Raw genomic sequence first — 14426 nt, forward strand, 5'->3', positions numbered from 1 at the left:
TCCTTCCGCTCCGTTGTAATTAACGCGGCTGGATTACAACGCGAGGACCTGCCGTTTGATTATCAGGCAATTTTGTTCGCCACCCTTTGATTGATTAATCCGAAGGTGCTTCTAATAAAATTAATTATATCGCGGCCCGCGCGTGATTACATAACGTCTCAAATTCCTCGCACACGAGACGATGAATAATGACTGCGCTGCATAATGAGGGTCTGCGTCAAAGCTTTGACGAGTAATTCGATGCCAGCCGTGAATCGTCGCGATTGCAAATCGACGAGGCATCGACCAGTCGAGACACAACGGTGACAAACGCGTTGAAATCTTTTCCAGGTTTATCACATGCTACGGGAGAAGACTCAATTCAATCTTGGCCGAGATAATCGTATAAGAGGAACCTGGGGACCGTGGAGTGCTTGGAGCGAGTGTTCACGGACCTGTGGTACGGGTATTCAGTCGCAGTCCCGCGAATGCGTGCCATATCAGTAAGTAAAATATATTTTCTTAAGCGACATCGAAGTTGCTGCGCTTTTCGTGCGAATTACTCCCAAACAGAGCGCAATGTATGGAACGTGGTTAAATAATCGACCGCAAAGCAGGGAATCGTGCGTTTTAGTATCAGCTTCGACGATAATCACAGGTTTCGCGATACCGTTAACGTTTCGCGCGACCCAAGATCGTGAGCAACTGTTCCATGACTTCGCGAAACGGTCCAAGAAACACCTAATCCTAGCCATACGAGAATCATAGACGTTGCCGTTTCCTTCCGCGAGATCTCTCTGGCCTTGAATCGATCGGTCTCTGTGAGCTCGATATTCCGAAGCTTGACACGTTCGTAGCACTTGGAGTGTACGAGCGAAGAGCACCGAGTGTCGAGCAAATTGCAGATCGGTAGCAGAGGAAGATTACACGCTGGCATGCCGACGAGTCGCGCGAGCGGCCCCGAAACGTGTTATCGTCGCTGACATTTACACCTCTGTAACGCTACCTGCGCGGTTACGTGACTTTGCGCAGGATTTATCGATGGACCCGTGAGTTTCTCGACCGGCGATAAAATAGTTTAAGATCTGCTGTACCGTTAAAGTATTTTTCCCCGTCAGTCGACGGTAATAAACGAAAAACTTTTTCACTCTCCCCTGTCTTACGTTTAAAGTCTGTGCATTTTATTCTTCTACGTGTTCCGTAATTGTTTTTAGATAAGAAAAGGAAAAAATAACATATTAATAAACGTCTTTCATCCGTTAAAAAAAAAAAAAAAGAAAAATACACGCTTTAAGTGGAATAAATTTTACGTGACGATAAAAAACGGGACTGAAATAGGCAACGTTAATGCGATGCACGTACGTGCATCGTTTCATGTATACACTCTTGCTGCCTTCTAACCGAAAAGTACGTTGAACATGAAACGCGTTAAAGATCGCGAAAATGGTGTACGGAAAGCAAAGATAAATCGTTGGTCGATAGGTAGGAGTAATGCGACCGATTTGTTTCAGGCGACTGTTAAGGAAGCGGAGCATTATCTCGGAGAATGGCACGAGCAACTCGCGGCCCATTTGCATCGGTACATACAAGCGTTACCACACGTGCAACACGCAGGTAAATCAACGCGACACGTAATGTGAATCGATGTTTACGCCTTTGCGTCCTGTCTAGACGCGTGATAAATTAACGTTTGTATTTCAATGACTCCGTGCGTGGTGAACTTTTTCGGTTAACAGCGGGGTTATTAATAAGCAGATCTCGCAGTGAAATAACGAATAACCAGAAACGATCGTCGACTTGTGCTTCTTTTTATCTAATGATCGTAAAAAGCGGCACATCTCCGTCGCCACTTGAATTTTGCGTGGAGCGCGCACAACTCGTTAGAAGGATCGTTAGAAGTTTTCAACACGAGGAAGAGCTGCATTTACACAGTGAGCGCGAGTATGTAAGTGCATCTATCATGGGGTCGTAGGCAGGCATAGAGAACAGATGCATATCGAAGATCGCTGGAGGGTTTCTTTTCGACGGTACGTCACGAGTCGCGAACAAATCATCGCAGAGGCCAATTAAGGATACCCACGATGGCAATTTATATGGCTAGCTAAGCCAAGTACACCGGTGTTGTTTAAAATTCATAAGAATAATCACCACCTGCGGAGTTAAAGACTCGTTGGTAATGGACGACTTTGGCCTCTGTCCAGGTACTCGCCAGCGATAATTAGGCCTTCGTGGATATAAAGATACCCGTGACTATTATATCTATGTATATGTGTATAATAAAGACTCGCGTTCGTGAAATCAATACTTCCGGTTTGATTTCAAAGCGTTTCGAATCGACGAATCGTTGATCATTTCGAGTATGCGATCGAATGGAATTCCTTTGAAATTGCTGGTGCACGTACGTTCGTGGGGTTCAAAGGGTCTCGAACGAAAATGAATTTAAATGAAAAATTGAAAATTCACCGTCGGAATCGATCAGCCGTCGACTGATCTAGACACGATACTCGTGGTCGACAATGAATCCATCCTTGTGACGAGCGTAAATTTTAATTGCCTACTCCGAGAGATCTTGTTTCGAAGCAGACAAATTTTTTACGGCTTGTTGCCGACTGAACGCATGCTAGTTAATTTTCTGCGCGTAAACGCGGCATTGCAATTAAAAACTTTGCATGTTAACCACTTGTCTCTTTTTTCGCTACGGCGCCACGACTCGGCTAGATTTACCTCGGAAACGGTGGTTTACAAACATGCGAGACTATTCACGGTTTTACTGGCCGGTAATTAATCTTCCACCCGGAAATTACCAGGGTTACGCTTCTCCTCTACGTACGCGTCGGTATTCTCGTTTCAGTGTATTCGTTCCGAGTGCGCGGCTCCTTTTTGAAGCCACTGAAATCCATTATAAATGCATGGAATTGGGTGGAAATTTAAAGAAATTCGGACAGCTTCTGTTCTCGTGTTACGTTTCGTAGCGCAAAAAATCGTAAAATGCTTCTGGAAAAAATTCTCTCGCATTTCGATCGAGCCGTGGGTCGTCAGACGCCCCAAGTGACAGCGTAACAACTTTCCCAACGATCGATCGTTAATTACCTGGAGTTTAATTAAGCCATTGCTTGCAACAGAAATGCCCGAACTTCCCGGAGGATTTGCGGGCCGAACAATGTGCCAAGTACAACGGAAGAAACTACAAGGGCGAGAGCTACGATTGGGTTCCATTCTTGGACGGTAAGCTAAAGTCGCTGCGAGTTTCGTCTTGCCACTTTGTCGACAATTTAGTGTTAAAGCACGACGTTGTATTGTACTTATCTTAGTACGCTTCGAACCCGTCTGTTTCGAGTCAGCTTTGTACAGCGTTTGGCATTGCTTGTACGGGATGACCGAAATAAAATCATCGAGATAACTTACTTTAAATTCTTTTTGAATCTGCAGCGGAGTTAAAACAAGAAAACGATGACTAACGTAGAAATAACATTATAAAAATTGCTCCGTGTAATTTCAATTTTTTTCTCTAACTACTCGTCCGTTATAAATTTTTCTCGCGTAATTGAACGTTTCACGAGTCGTTCCTTCAAAAGGATCCAGTGTCTCCTTTTTTTTAACTGTTATTACTGTTGACCAGTACCGAATTCTTGCGCGCTCAATTGCCGCGCCGTTGGCGAGCGTTTTTATGCAACGCTTGAACCGGCAGTAATGGACGGCGCACCCTGCGACGCTCCGAATCTTCGTGGACATAATACCGGAATTTCTATGGAACGCACAGACCGATGGCTCTGTGTCGCCGGACAATGCAAGGTACGATGAGTCAAGCCAAAGTATTCCTCCACGTCACGACGGGAAATTAATCGTGATTCCTCGTCGATGCGATCGGTCAAATCGGCGCGCGACGTTTTTTTCTTTCCCTTTGCATTTTTTTAATTACACCCGATTTGATGGCGACGCGACTAGTTAACCGTGTCCCCTTTGTTCGTTCCGCTAGTTTCTTCTCTCCCTCCCTTCTGTCCGACGTTGTTTCGCGTTGTGTTGCTTCCCGTTGTTCGATGGTATGTCGTTTCACGCTAATTTTCGAATTGTTTCAGCCCATTAATCCCTTCTGTTATCGTTGAAACGTCGTGTTACGCTCACGGTATAAAACACAAGTCCATTTTCAAGTGCTTGTATATTTTTACTCTTTCTTTTTTTTTTTTTCACAGTCCGTGGGTTGCGACGGTGTGGTAGGTTCCGGCGTTACGATGGACGCTTGTGGTGTCTGCGGTGGTCAGGGTAAAGGTTGTAGACTGTACGAGGGTATTTTTATGGAACCAATCCTGCCGAGGGGTCATCAACCCGTAACCACCATCCCGAAAGGCGCCATGTCTCTCAACATCTCCGAACTACGTTTCAGTAGTAACTTCTTAGGTATTTCATGAAAAAACACGCTCGAAACCGCGTTTATTTAGGGCTATGAAAGCAATGCCTCTTTCCCTCCATGCTTTGTTAACGAATAATCCGATGTGTTAGCGTTGAAAGACAGCAACGGTAGTTACATCCTGAACGGACCCTTGGCTTACAGTCCAAGCGGCACTTATAAAGCGGCTGGCACGACATTAACATACCAGAGGGGTGACAAAAACCGCATGGAGTGTATCTTGGCAACCGGGCCACTGAACGATTCTTTGCATTTAGAGGTACGCCCATAAAGAAGTCTCTGATATCTCGCTCGTTCGAATTTATTGGATCGACCATCTATTTTCTTTTTTTTTTTCTTTTTCTTTTCCATCGAGGATCGTTTCTCGACTTGATATTGTACTTTAACCGCGATGTCATACGTCGATGTCGCGAGTATTGTACTTTTAAATCGCTTCTCCAGATTCTGGCGCAGGAAATGAACCCTGGAGTGCTTTACAAATACATGATGCCGTTCAATGGAAAGCCAGTGATAGCACCGCCGTTCTTTCCGATAGGTAATTCATCGAGGAAGGTTTTCAGGACGATACCTTTATGTAACTGACTTTGGGCGAAGCACAGAATGATCTTTGAATGATTTGGTATCTTGCCCTTTTCGCAGGATCCGTCGATCGCGGCAACGAAATCCCCGATTCGGATGCTCGCATCCGGCCAACCTTTCCGGTCACTAGAATGTAAATATTCGTAAATATTTACACCTGTTAAATTTGTTTTATCAAGATCGATTATTCGAATTAGTTGAACGAAACGATTCGTACGTCAAGGTAGACAGCACTTTCGCCTTTTCAGATCCGATCAAAAAGCAGATTTATCACCGACGAGTCATAATCAAGATCGAGCACGGGCTCGCGAGAAAGGACGGAAGGAAGAGATGAGGCATTCGCCTACTACGGTGATGGCCGGGGATCAGCCAAAATCGAAGAACAAAAAGAAGAAACGTCTGCGATTCTCTTGGAAGATGTTCGGAGTGACTCCTTGCTCCAAGGAATGCGGAGGAGGTATGAGATTTCTCAATTTCTTCGTCGTTTATTTCGTAAGACGAATAACGAAAGAAGATGTTGCACATAATCGAAGTTACAACGCTTCCCACACGATTCTAATCTGTATCAATGTTTCAACTGGTGATGGGGTCACGAGCTCGATTTTTCGGACACGGTAATTAAACGGGCAATTAGGAAAAAAGCGCGTAGACAATTAAAACGAGCTTTAGGAACGAACAAGCAGCTCGACTAATCGAGACGCGCGTGGGAAGTCGGCCGAGACTCGTTCGTTTCGGTATTATCGCCGGAGTTCGGAGGGCCGTGAGATTACAACGCTCGATTCGCTCATCGCCATCGCGGAAGTGCCATCCAATTCATGAAATTTATTAGCAGGAAGCCCCACATCCGTGACCAACGTTCGCGTTATTATTTTCCAGCGGTCGGCTCTCCGTTCTTTCTCTCTTTGACGTCGGAACGTTTACACGCGACCGTGTCCGATGCCGCATCGCGAAGCCAGGACCACCGAGATTTTTTTCATTTAGACTGACGGCTCATACGGGCGAGTCCGAGATAACGTCGAGACAGCTGTCACGGACCCTTTCTTAATTTCCATTCTCGACAACGACGATAACTGGCCTCGAATACCGCGCGACCCTTCGATACTTTCGAGCAAGTTGCGATCTCGGCGAACATCACACGGCCGGAAGAATTACGTTCGAATGAAAATCGTAAAAAGAAACGAAGATAGCGTTAAAATGCCACTTCCGTTTCTAGGCGTTCAGACGGCGATCTTCAAGTGCTTCCGCGAGAACAGGCAGATGATCGTGAACGACAAACGTTGTCGTAGCGTGGAAAAACCGCAACAACCGCCCCCGTTGCGTTGCAACGACAACCCCTGTCCGCCTAGGTAACTCGCTTTCTTATGGTAATTCGCCTGCAAAATTGGCTCGCAAAACGATCTCGCGCGTTAAATTTGCAAACGAATTGTACGTGGTTGCAGGTGGAGGGCCGAGCCGTGGGGCGAATGTTCGGTCAGCTGCGGCATCGGGACAAGGAGTCGGAAATTGGAGTGCGTACAGGAACTAAATGCGAATTTGACGATGCGAGTGGCAGCCGGTGCGTGCGTACAACCGCCTGACCTTAGAAGCGTGGAAACCTGTACGAAACCGGCTTGCACGAACGGTCCGGAATTGAGGCACATGCACTCTCAGCACGACACACCCAGATGGGACGTCGGCGCCTGGGGCCCAGTACGTCGTTCCTTTTTTCTTGTTTTTTCCCTTCCATACAGATAGAGCGCTCCTTGTAAAGTAGCTTTGCCGCTTCCTTTCGCTTAGAAAAGTGGCCCGAAGCCCGGCTAATGCAACGGTTAAGCGAAATGCATTTTGTACTCGAACGGCTGACACGGTTTCAGCGGGCTTTTACGATTTCAGTGCTCGACAACTTGTGGAACGGGAATTCGTAACAGAACGGTGACATGCATCACGTCGGGGGATGCCTGTTCCGCGTTCAACAAACCCGACTCTCGGAAAATCTGCGAATCCGCGCCTTGTATGCGCACCGGGATCGAGCACAGTGCTCCTTGGCTCTACTCGGAATGGTCGTCCAAGGTAAAATCAATAATCGAAAAGGAAGGATTGTAAGACACGGGATATCCACCGAACGCGTCTCTTTATCTTTGATTCAGTGCTCGGCAGAATGTGGTAGCGGAGTGGAAACGAGGCAAGTGGCCTGTGCCGATGGTAGCGAGCTGTTCTGCAATCCCAAAGAGAGGCCGGAAACGGAGAGACAATGTTTCGGAAGAGAATCGAACTGCGATAGCGCGAAATGGTTCACCGGACCATGGTCATTCGTTAGTAACAGATAACCAAACACAGAGTAACTCTCGTGGCTCGTCGTCGAATCTTTGGTGATGACAAAACGACGCCACCGTATCAGTTGCTATCGTCTCGATTGAACAAGCATCGACAAATATGGTTTCAGTGTTCCGTGTCTTGCGGAGTGGGTGTCCAGTATCGAGAAGTTCTTTGCGTCGCAAGGACGAACAAAGAATTAGTCGTGTCGCCGGCGAGCAATTGCAACGGTTCGAGGCCAGCAAACGAACAAGTATGCAGAGCGAGCGCGTGTACACCGACATGGTTCACCTCGAACTGGTCGAAGGTAAATCGCCAGAGTCGAGTCGGGCGCGTAGATTTACGATCGCTCGACCACCGTGACTTTTTGACTTTGCGATATAAATACCCATATAAATATGGATATAAATACCAACACGGTTTTTCAGTGCTCGGTGACATGCGGCACCGGAGTGCAAACCAGGCTGGTTCGTTGTATTCTCGAGGGTGTCAGCAACTCGAATTGCGAGGATGTTGCGAAACCTAGCGGCCACCAGCAGTGCAGTTTGGATCCGTGTAAAAAGGATCCTTCGTCGTCGAGCAAACCACCGAAAAGTAAGCTTTTTGGTCCTTCGTATTTCATTCGGTTCGTATTGCAACGTGTGTTAACGAATCTATAAATTGTTGACAATTTCAGAAGCTTACGAGGCGTCGTCGGAGTGCGTCGACAAACATCCAAATTGTGCGTTGGTCGTGAAGAACGGTCTGTGCCGCATCAAGTACTACAAGTATTCGTGCTGTCGGTGTCGTGAATAGTCGTTCGACGGCGAGAACAAGCCACCGTTTCAGGCAGGTCCACCCAACCATGGTCGCGGCCGTTTTGTGTTCGATTAAACTCGTTGCTTTCCTCCCTTAGCTAAATGTAAACGGGGAAACTTGAACGGGGGATTTTAGCGACCAATAAGACTGTGACAAAGGAACGACCCTCTTACATGTATAATTTTATTTAACGCGATAACAAGCTAACCCCGCGTAACTTTATTCCTTCTGTTATCTTATTCCGACGCGGCACGTTGCGGAAGAACGATTATTTAATTGCCCGCGAAAATGCAGAAAATAGGTGAAAATTCGCTAGTACGGAAGAATCAACTAGTCGTTGGAGAATAAACGAGTGTACCGAGGGCGTTTGTAAATGGAACGCCAGACAGCATGATGCGTCTGTGCACCAGAAACTCGTATCGTACGGCATGTATGCACGTGTGTTGCGTGTGTAGATATCTCTCAGTGTGACCGCGTGAACAGCCAGCTGCAGGGGCGTAATTTTGTCAATGCATCGATCTTGGCCCCGCACTCCAATTCCGCCGTGTTCGACCAAGACCGATGACACCGATAATTCGACTTCGAGATCTCGAGTCGTGCGTTTAGAACGAGAGCGAAGCAAACGTTTCTAAAGCAAAAGCATGTGAGCATCGATAAAGGCTATGGACGGGGGAAGTTGCTATCGAATTTTTCCGAAATCCTTGCGATACCGTAGATTTAGTAGGGACCGATAAATACGCTCGATCGTCGGCAAGGAACGAGGGATTATCATTGTTACGCCCCTGGATGAGTTGCGGTCCCATTTGCATGCGCGTTCCACGTGAAACCTGTACGCCCATGTATCCATTTAGGTAAACCTGCGAGCTTGTGCCTGGACAAGCGTGCGTGGACACGCGAAACGAAACGAGCTCCGAGCGAGTACACGAGCTGCCTGCGGTGTCTCCGCGAAAAGAAGAAGCAAAACGTGTCGATCGATACGACTGCATGTGCTCTCGATGTACTACGATAGGTAGGCTGTATTAGTTGCAAAACTTTATTTATGTGCCCGTATAGACTATTTGTACCACGATGGATGCAGGCCGCGGGTAATTTCTGTTATCTGAGCATTTAATTAACATATCGAATCGAATGAATCTGGCGATTTTGATTTACGAACCCGACTTATTAACAAATTCATCCGCGACAAGGACAGCACGGCAACTCCGAACCGGAAGCACGCCGACATCCTTTCCCCTCGTTAACGTTCCTGTCTCGAGGAACGAGTTCGAGAAACGCGTTCGATCTCTAGGAAAATATTTCACCTCGGGCTAACCACGAAAAAGTATCAAGACGTTCGTGTATTCGTCGTTCTATGTGGTCGATGTCAACTCAACTGATTCGCCTGTTCTTAATATGCGAGCATAGTCGTAGGATATTAACTATAGCAATGGTATTGAATCAAATATACGCTTGTCTCTGTGTAGAAAGTATAAAGTCACTGGTATACTGTATACGTAGAATCGAATTTAATTTTCGTCGTCCCTGGTAGAAGTCGCGAGAGGTTTTCGACGTATTATTAATCGATGAATTAATCGCGCGTACAAACACCTTTATAAGATATACGAACGTTGAGTTAATTTTAAGTAGGTAACGTTTTCAAACGATTAACGGAAACCTCGTGAAAACTGCGTGGGCAATCGATTCTCAGTGTCAATTAAATCGCATTCCGGTTTGCCTTCTCGACATCAAGGAAATCTGCGGACACCGTACCATACTCCGAGCCCGCTTTGTGTCTCTCGAGAAGCTGTTCTAATTTCTGTTGCAATTCGTTTCAATAAACTTTCCGTTTTTCCTTGTATCGTTTATTTAATTTACACCGACACAGGCTGATTCACAGGTAAGTGTCGATTACCCGAATTATTTTAGACGAGGTAGAATTTTCTATTCTTCTCGTTCGTTCGGTTCTTTTCCATTTTACTTTCGATTTCCTTCTTTTTTTTGTTTTTCTTTTTGTTCATTTGCTAGTCTTCGTTTGTTATACGCACGTTGTAGCTACCGATCCGAAATACGCGTACTGCATGCGTGTACGAAACAGTTCCGCAAGTTCTAATTACAGACTTATTACCGATTCAACAAAACGCATCTAATTACATGGTTGGTAATGACTTTCGTGCCAGATTGGAGAAAAGTTGCTCAACCGAACGTCAGCTCTTACAGTAGATCTGTATACCTATAACTGTACCGTATCCCGTTTACTATTTGAGTATTAATATTTATGGCTGTGACGCGCACCATGAATGGTAAATGTACGTGTCTCGGCGAAGGGCATCCCCCTACCTACGGTATGTTATTTAAATGGCCAGCAAGTGCTGACTTGTGTTGCAAGGATAGGAATAGAAAAGGAGTAGTCGAGCAACATTGAAAAAAGAAAAAGAAAAAAAAAAGTTTCAAGTACCTTACGATGTGGGCATGCGTTTCGTAGAGATACAAGCGGTGTATACATTTCACCATGTAACGTACCCACACGAGCATTACGTTTGTCTCTACACTTAGAAACGATCACTTGCACAAATCGAAATCGACTCTAGCTATCGAAGGATCGTTGGATTAATAGGATAGCAGCGTAGTTAAAATTCATTTTCGAAAGGCTGTATTTATATTTTCTTCTAGTAGATTTTTCAAATATATACATATATATATTTTCTTACGCGATTGCTTTAACCAAAAGTACACTTGGATCTATGAAAGTAAACGTAGAGATCTAAGCTGTGATTCATTTTCGAACTCACGATATTTTGCGTCTACTTTCGATCACTTTTTAGTAAATAAAGGTATGTTTATTGTATTATCACATTCGCTCGAGACGTATAGAGCTCGCCAGCAAATGTGACCTCGTCAAAGACTGTGATATAATCGTAGTCTCTTGCAGGAGTGAAGTACAACGAAGAATAATTAACAATGGTTTATCGATGTAAGGAAATGCCGCGGACCGAGCGCCAGTTCCTCATCGTAAATGTGTATTCTATGATATTCAAAGAACATTGTCTATAACATGAGAAGTTTTCATCAATTTTAACCCACTAATTCTTAATGTTTTAAATCCTTACTAAAGCCTATTGAGAACAATATCTATTGCGTCGGGTACATTTATCACTATTGTTAAAACAGTCGGAGGGGTAATTTCATGGAAACTTCTTCCCGATGGTTTATCATTGTATCTGTTGTAGAGACGTGTAAAGGAAAAATGGAGAGTATAGACTGATCGGCAAAATTCAATGTTGTACAGTGTACATCATACATGGATGTGTTTACGTGTTTAAACGTGGATGTAATTTCGGATATCATTCCCAATAATCGGATACATGTATATTATACACCTGACGTTGCTCAAAAGGACCTTGAAAATCCGAAATGACAAAATATTAAAAATCGAGCTTATACTTTACGAAAATACCGAATCAGATTGGTAACCGAATTGAAAAGTTTGTCTGAAATGTCTAGCAAATAAGATACATTCTTCGCGTAATTGTTATTAACCGAATCTCAATTTTTCGGAAATGTATTGTTCCCGTGTTGGCAAACAAGATTTTGTGTTTGTTCAATAAAAAGAAAGAAAAGATAAAACTATGAAAATCCGATTTTTTGAAACAATATCAGCAAACAAGCTGTCACGATAAGAATTATATCAGTGGTTTTCATGCGCAATCGTGAATCATCAATCACATTTTTATCGTATTAAAGATAAAAGTTTATTATAAATTTATAATAATACACAACATATAAATATATCTAGTATATAAAAAACAAGTTAAAAAAACAATATATATATATAATACATATAAATACGAGTGCTATGAAAAATACTAATATCAGCTGTTAAGTTTTGATATATATTTGACATTTTTTCAAGCAAAATGTAAAAAATGTTTGAAACATTTTCAAGTCGCATATGGTCGCAATGACAATGATTAATTGTTCATGGATACGCCTTTACCGGTCCATCGTTCTTTCAATTCTACTTTCAGTCCCAGGTCCCTCAAAGCCGCCTTCGCGTCACTTTCGACCTTAGAACCGTGTAGTTTAAGGGCACTTGTCAAGACGTCCTCTATACCATGAGTAATAAATTCTGAACATTCTGCCTTATTTCGTACAGACATATTGCGTACAGCCCAAGCAGCTTGTTTCAACAGAGTCACGCTTTTAGGATAAGCTTTCATCGCGTCTACGATTACAAGCGGCGCTCCACAATCGTAAAACACACCAGCGTTTGAGGGACACCTCAGTGTTAATGCGGAAATGCATGCAAGTCCTGCGGTCACTACACACTCAGATTCCTATGATGTGATCAACGTTTCAATACAACGATCTAGACTAATTACTGGACAACGTGTTTCATTAAAAGCAACGTCAGAAAAATGCAAACTTACTCTCATTCTACTGATAGCAGAAACAATCAAAGGGCCACAGCCTGATGTTATAATATGAGACTTTACATCGTCATTTCCAGCTAAGGCTTTCAACAATTTTAAGGCTTGCCAATTTAATTTCTCTGAATCTGGATGATCGATCATAACATCTATGACAAACTTTAGCCCTCCTGCATCTTCTACTTCCTGACAAAATTCGTTCCGCACGATTAGCGCCGCTAAAGTTATCATTAAGTCACCCACGACCCCTTTATCTTTCTTATATCCTATATACAATAAAATACAATGTTAAAACTTCATGTACACAATTACTTCTAAACACAGGAACGATTAAATGCTATTTACTTGGCAACAACCCAGTAAGGACATTGAGGGCTCCTTTTGCAATAACACTTGCATGCTCATGAGCTTTTCCATATTCGTGTCTAATATCATCATCTAACACCAAGGCTCTAATTACAGCACAAGCATCTCTTAACTCGGGTCCAGACGTATCATCACGAATCAATATTTTTTTAAGCTTGTTAAAGATATCCGCATTAAAAATACCTTGTCTATTAAGCTCGTGTTTTATACAACATTCTCTTATCCATCGTAAAAGTAATTGTAATGTTGAAATATCTGGATATCTATCTAAAATCCTAACAAATGGAACGATGGAATAATGTACAGATGAAGAACTATTACCCATTATATCTGATCATAACTAATAATAACTTCTTACTGTATTTGCAAGGCTATTCCCTCATCATTCAACAAGTCTGGATTACCATTCATTAATGAAGTAATAGCTTTCAATGCCGATTTTATGATAGTAGCATTATTAAGACAGGCTTTCATTAATTTTATTAAAGTATTATATGCCCCCTTCTTTCCAGCATATATTCTACGTGCGATATCTTTGTCTAATTCATTTCTCAATTTGTCTAATGTATGATGAACATTTTCATAATTCTGATCCTCTATAGCATTATTAATTTGATTTAAAGAAGATACGATTAATTCGCTATCATCATTGAGAATTAAATCTTTAATGATGTTGCTCAAGTCTACACCCTATAAAAATAGAGGTGATAAAAACAACCATGTACTTATGTAACATGTGCTAGATTATTTGAATTCTAGTATTCTTGCACATCATACTCTGAAATGTACAATCAATTCAGTGTAATAAAGATTGACATTTATATGGTAGTTAGCTATTAGTATGAAAAGACATTAATTAATTCCAAACGATATAAAAATAATATAAGTTTGATCTTATTATCGTACAATCACTACCTATGAAACACAATTAACTCAATGGAAAATATGCCTTTAACATAATAGTATAGATGCACTATTTGTTTAAGCTTAAACTTCAATTTCAAGAACTTCTATGTGTTAAATAACATTAAAAGTTTAATTATTCTTCTGAATGACACATTATACAATTTGCAGTAGACTTCATAACAAATGAACAAGCGCTTCTCACAAATCTCTAAGTTATAAAAACAGAAATAAACAAATCTGAATACCTGAGCTTCGAATTGTTTTACCGCGTCTTCTATAGCTTCTTTAGGAGTCATCGAAAATTGCTCCATATTTTCGTTAACAACTTCATCGTAAGTTTCCTGAGTAATTACGCGAACCATTGCTATACCTTTGTTCACCGTGTCCTGAATCTCTATATTAGGAAATGAATGCTGTCTTGCGAGAGTACGATATGCGTTATCCTTATCCACGTGAGAGCAAAAAGACAAATGTCAATCTGATCGTGTTCTGTAATACGTTATACTAAATACCTATCACGATCGGATCGCAGAATGGTGGGGGTAAATCTAGGGACCCTAAGATACTACTTTTGCTTTATTAAAATAAAGTAAAATATTTTAGCTTCGTTAAAATAGAGTAAACTATATTTATTCTATTTTAACGAAGCTATTTTGCAACCTGCTCATTCTTAACAGAAATAAAATTATTTATGT

General features: G+C 42.6%; 3 protein-coding genes across 4 annotated transcripts in view; 1 reads left to right on the forward strand and 2 right to left on the reverse strand.

The window, feature by feature from the left end:
* LOC117156021 (thrombospondin type-1 domain-containing protein 4) overlaps positions 1-9888 on the forward strand; it is a 39802-nt gene extending 29914 nt beyond the window's left edge. For both annotated transcript variants that reach the window (XM_033332677.2, XM_076620039.1), the window contains exons 4-19: positions 331-482; positions 1491-1593; positions 3102-3204; positions 3599-3771; positions 4170-4374; positions 4477-4643; positions 4826-4919; positions 5024-5096; positions 5212-5420; positions 6177-6309; positions 6403-6652; positions 6836-7012; positions 7090-7254; positions 7386-7562; positions 7684-7849; positions 7932-9888. In XM_033332677.2, the coding sequence (XP_033188568.2) occupies positions 331-482; positions 1491-1593; positions 3102-3204; positions 3599-3771; positions 4170-4374; positions 4477-4643; positions 4826-4919; positions 5024-5096; positions 5212-5420; positions 6177-6309; positions 6403-6652; positions 6836-7012; positions 7090-7254; positions 7386-7562; positions 7684-7849; positions 7932-8050 (2466 nt within the window). In that variant the 3' untranslated portion in view covers positions 8051-9888. The remainder of the gene's footprint in view (positions 1-330; positions 483-1490; positions 1594-3101; positions 3205-3598; positions 3772-4169; positions 4375-4476; positions 4644-4825; positions 4920-5023; positions 5097-5211; positions 5421-6176; positions 6310-6402; positions 6653-6835; positions 7013-7089; positions 7255-7385; positions 7563-7683; positions 7850-7931) is intronic.
* Positions 1-14426, reverse strand: part of LOC117156047 (uncharacterized) — a 61438-nt gene that overhangs the window by 46719 nt on the left and 293 nt on the right. The window lies entirely within an intron of this gene.
* Positions 11757-14220, reverse strand: LOC117156022 (armadillo repeat-containing protein 6 homolog). The gene is made up of 5 exons (XM_033332678.2): positions 13977-14220; positions 13184-13515; positions 12805-13100; positions 12460-12725; positions 11757-12366 (listed from the first exon to the last, which is right to left on the reverse strand). The coding sequence occupies exons 1-5, from the start codon at positions 14091-14093 to the stop codon at positions 12001-12003; spliced, it is 1377 nt and encodes a 458-aa protein (XP_033188569.1). The 5' UTR covers positions 14094-14220; the 3' UTR covers positions 11757-12000.

Source organism: Bombus vancouverensis, chromosome 7, assembly GCF_051014615.1.
Source record: "Bombus vancouverensis nearcticus chromosome 7, iyBomVanc1_principal, whole genome shotgun sequence".
NCBI lineage: Eukaryota > Metazoa > Arthropoda > Insecta > Hymenoptera > Apidae > Bombus > Bombus vancouverensis.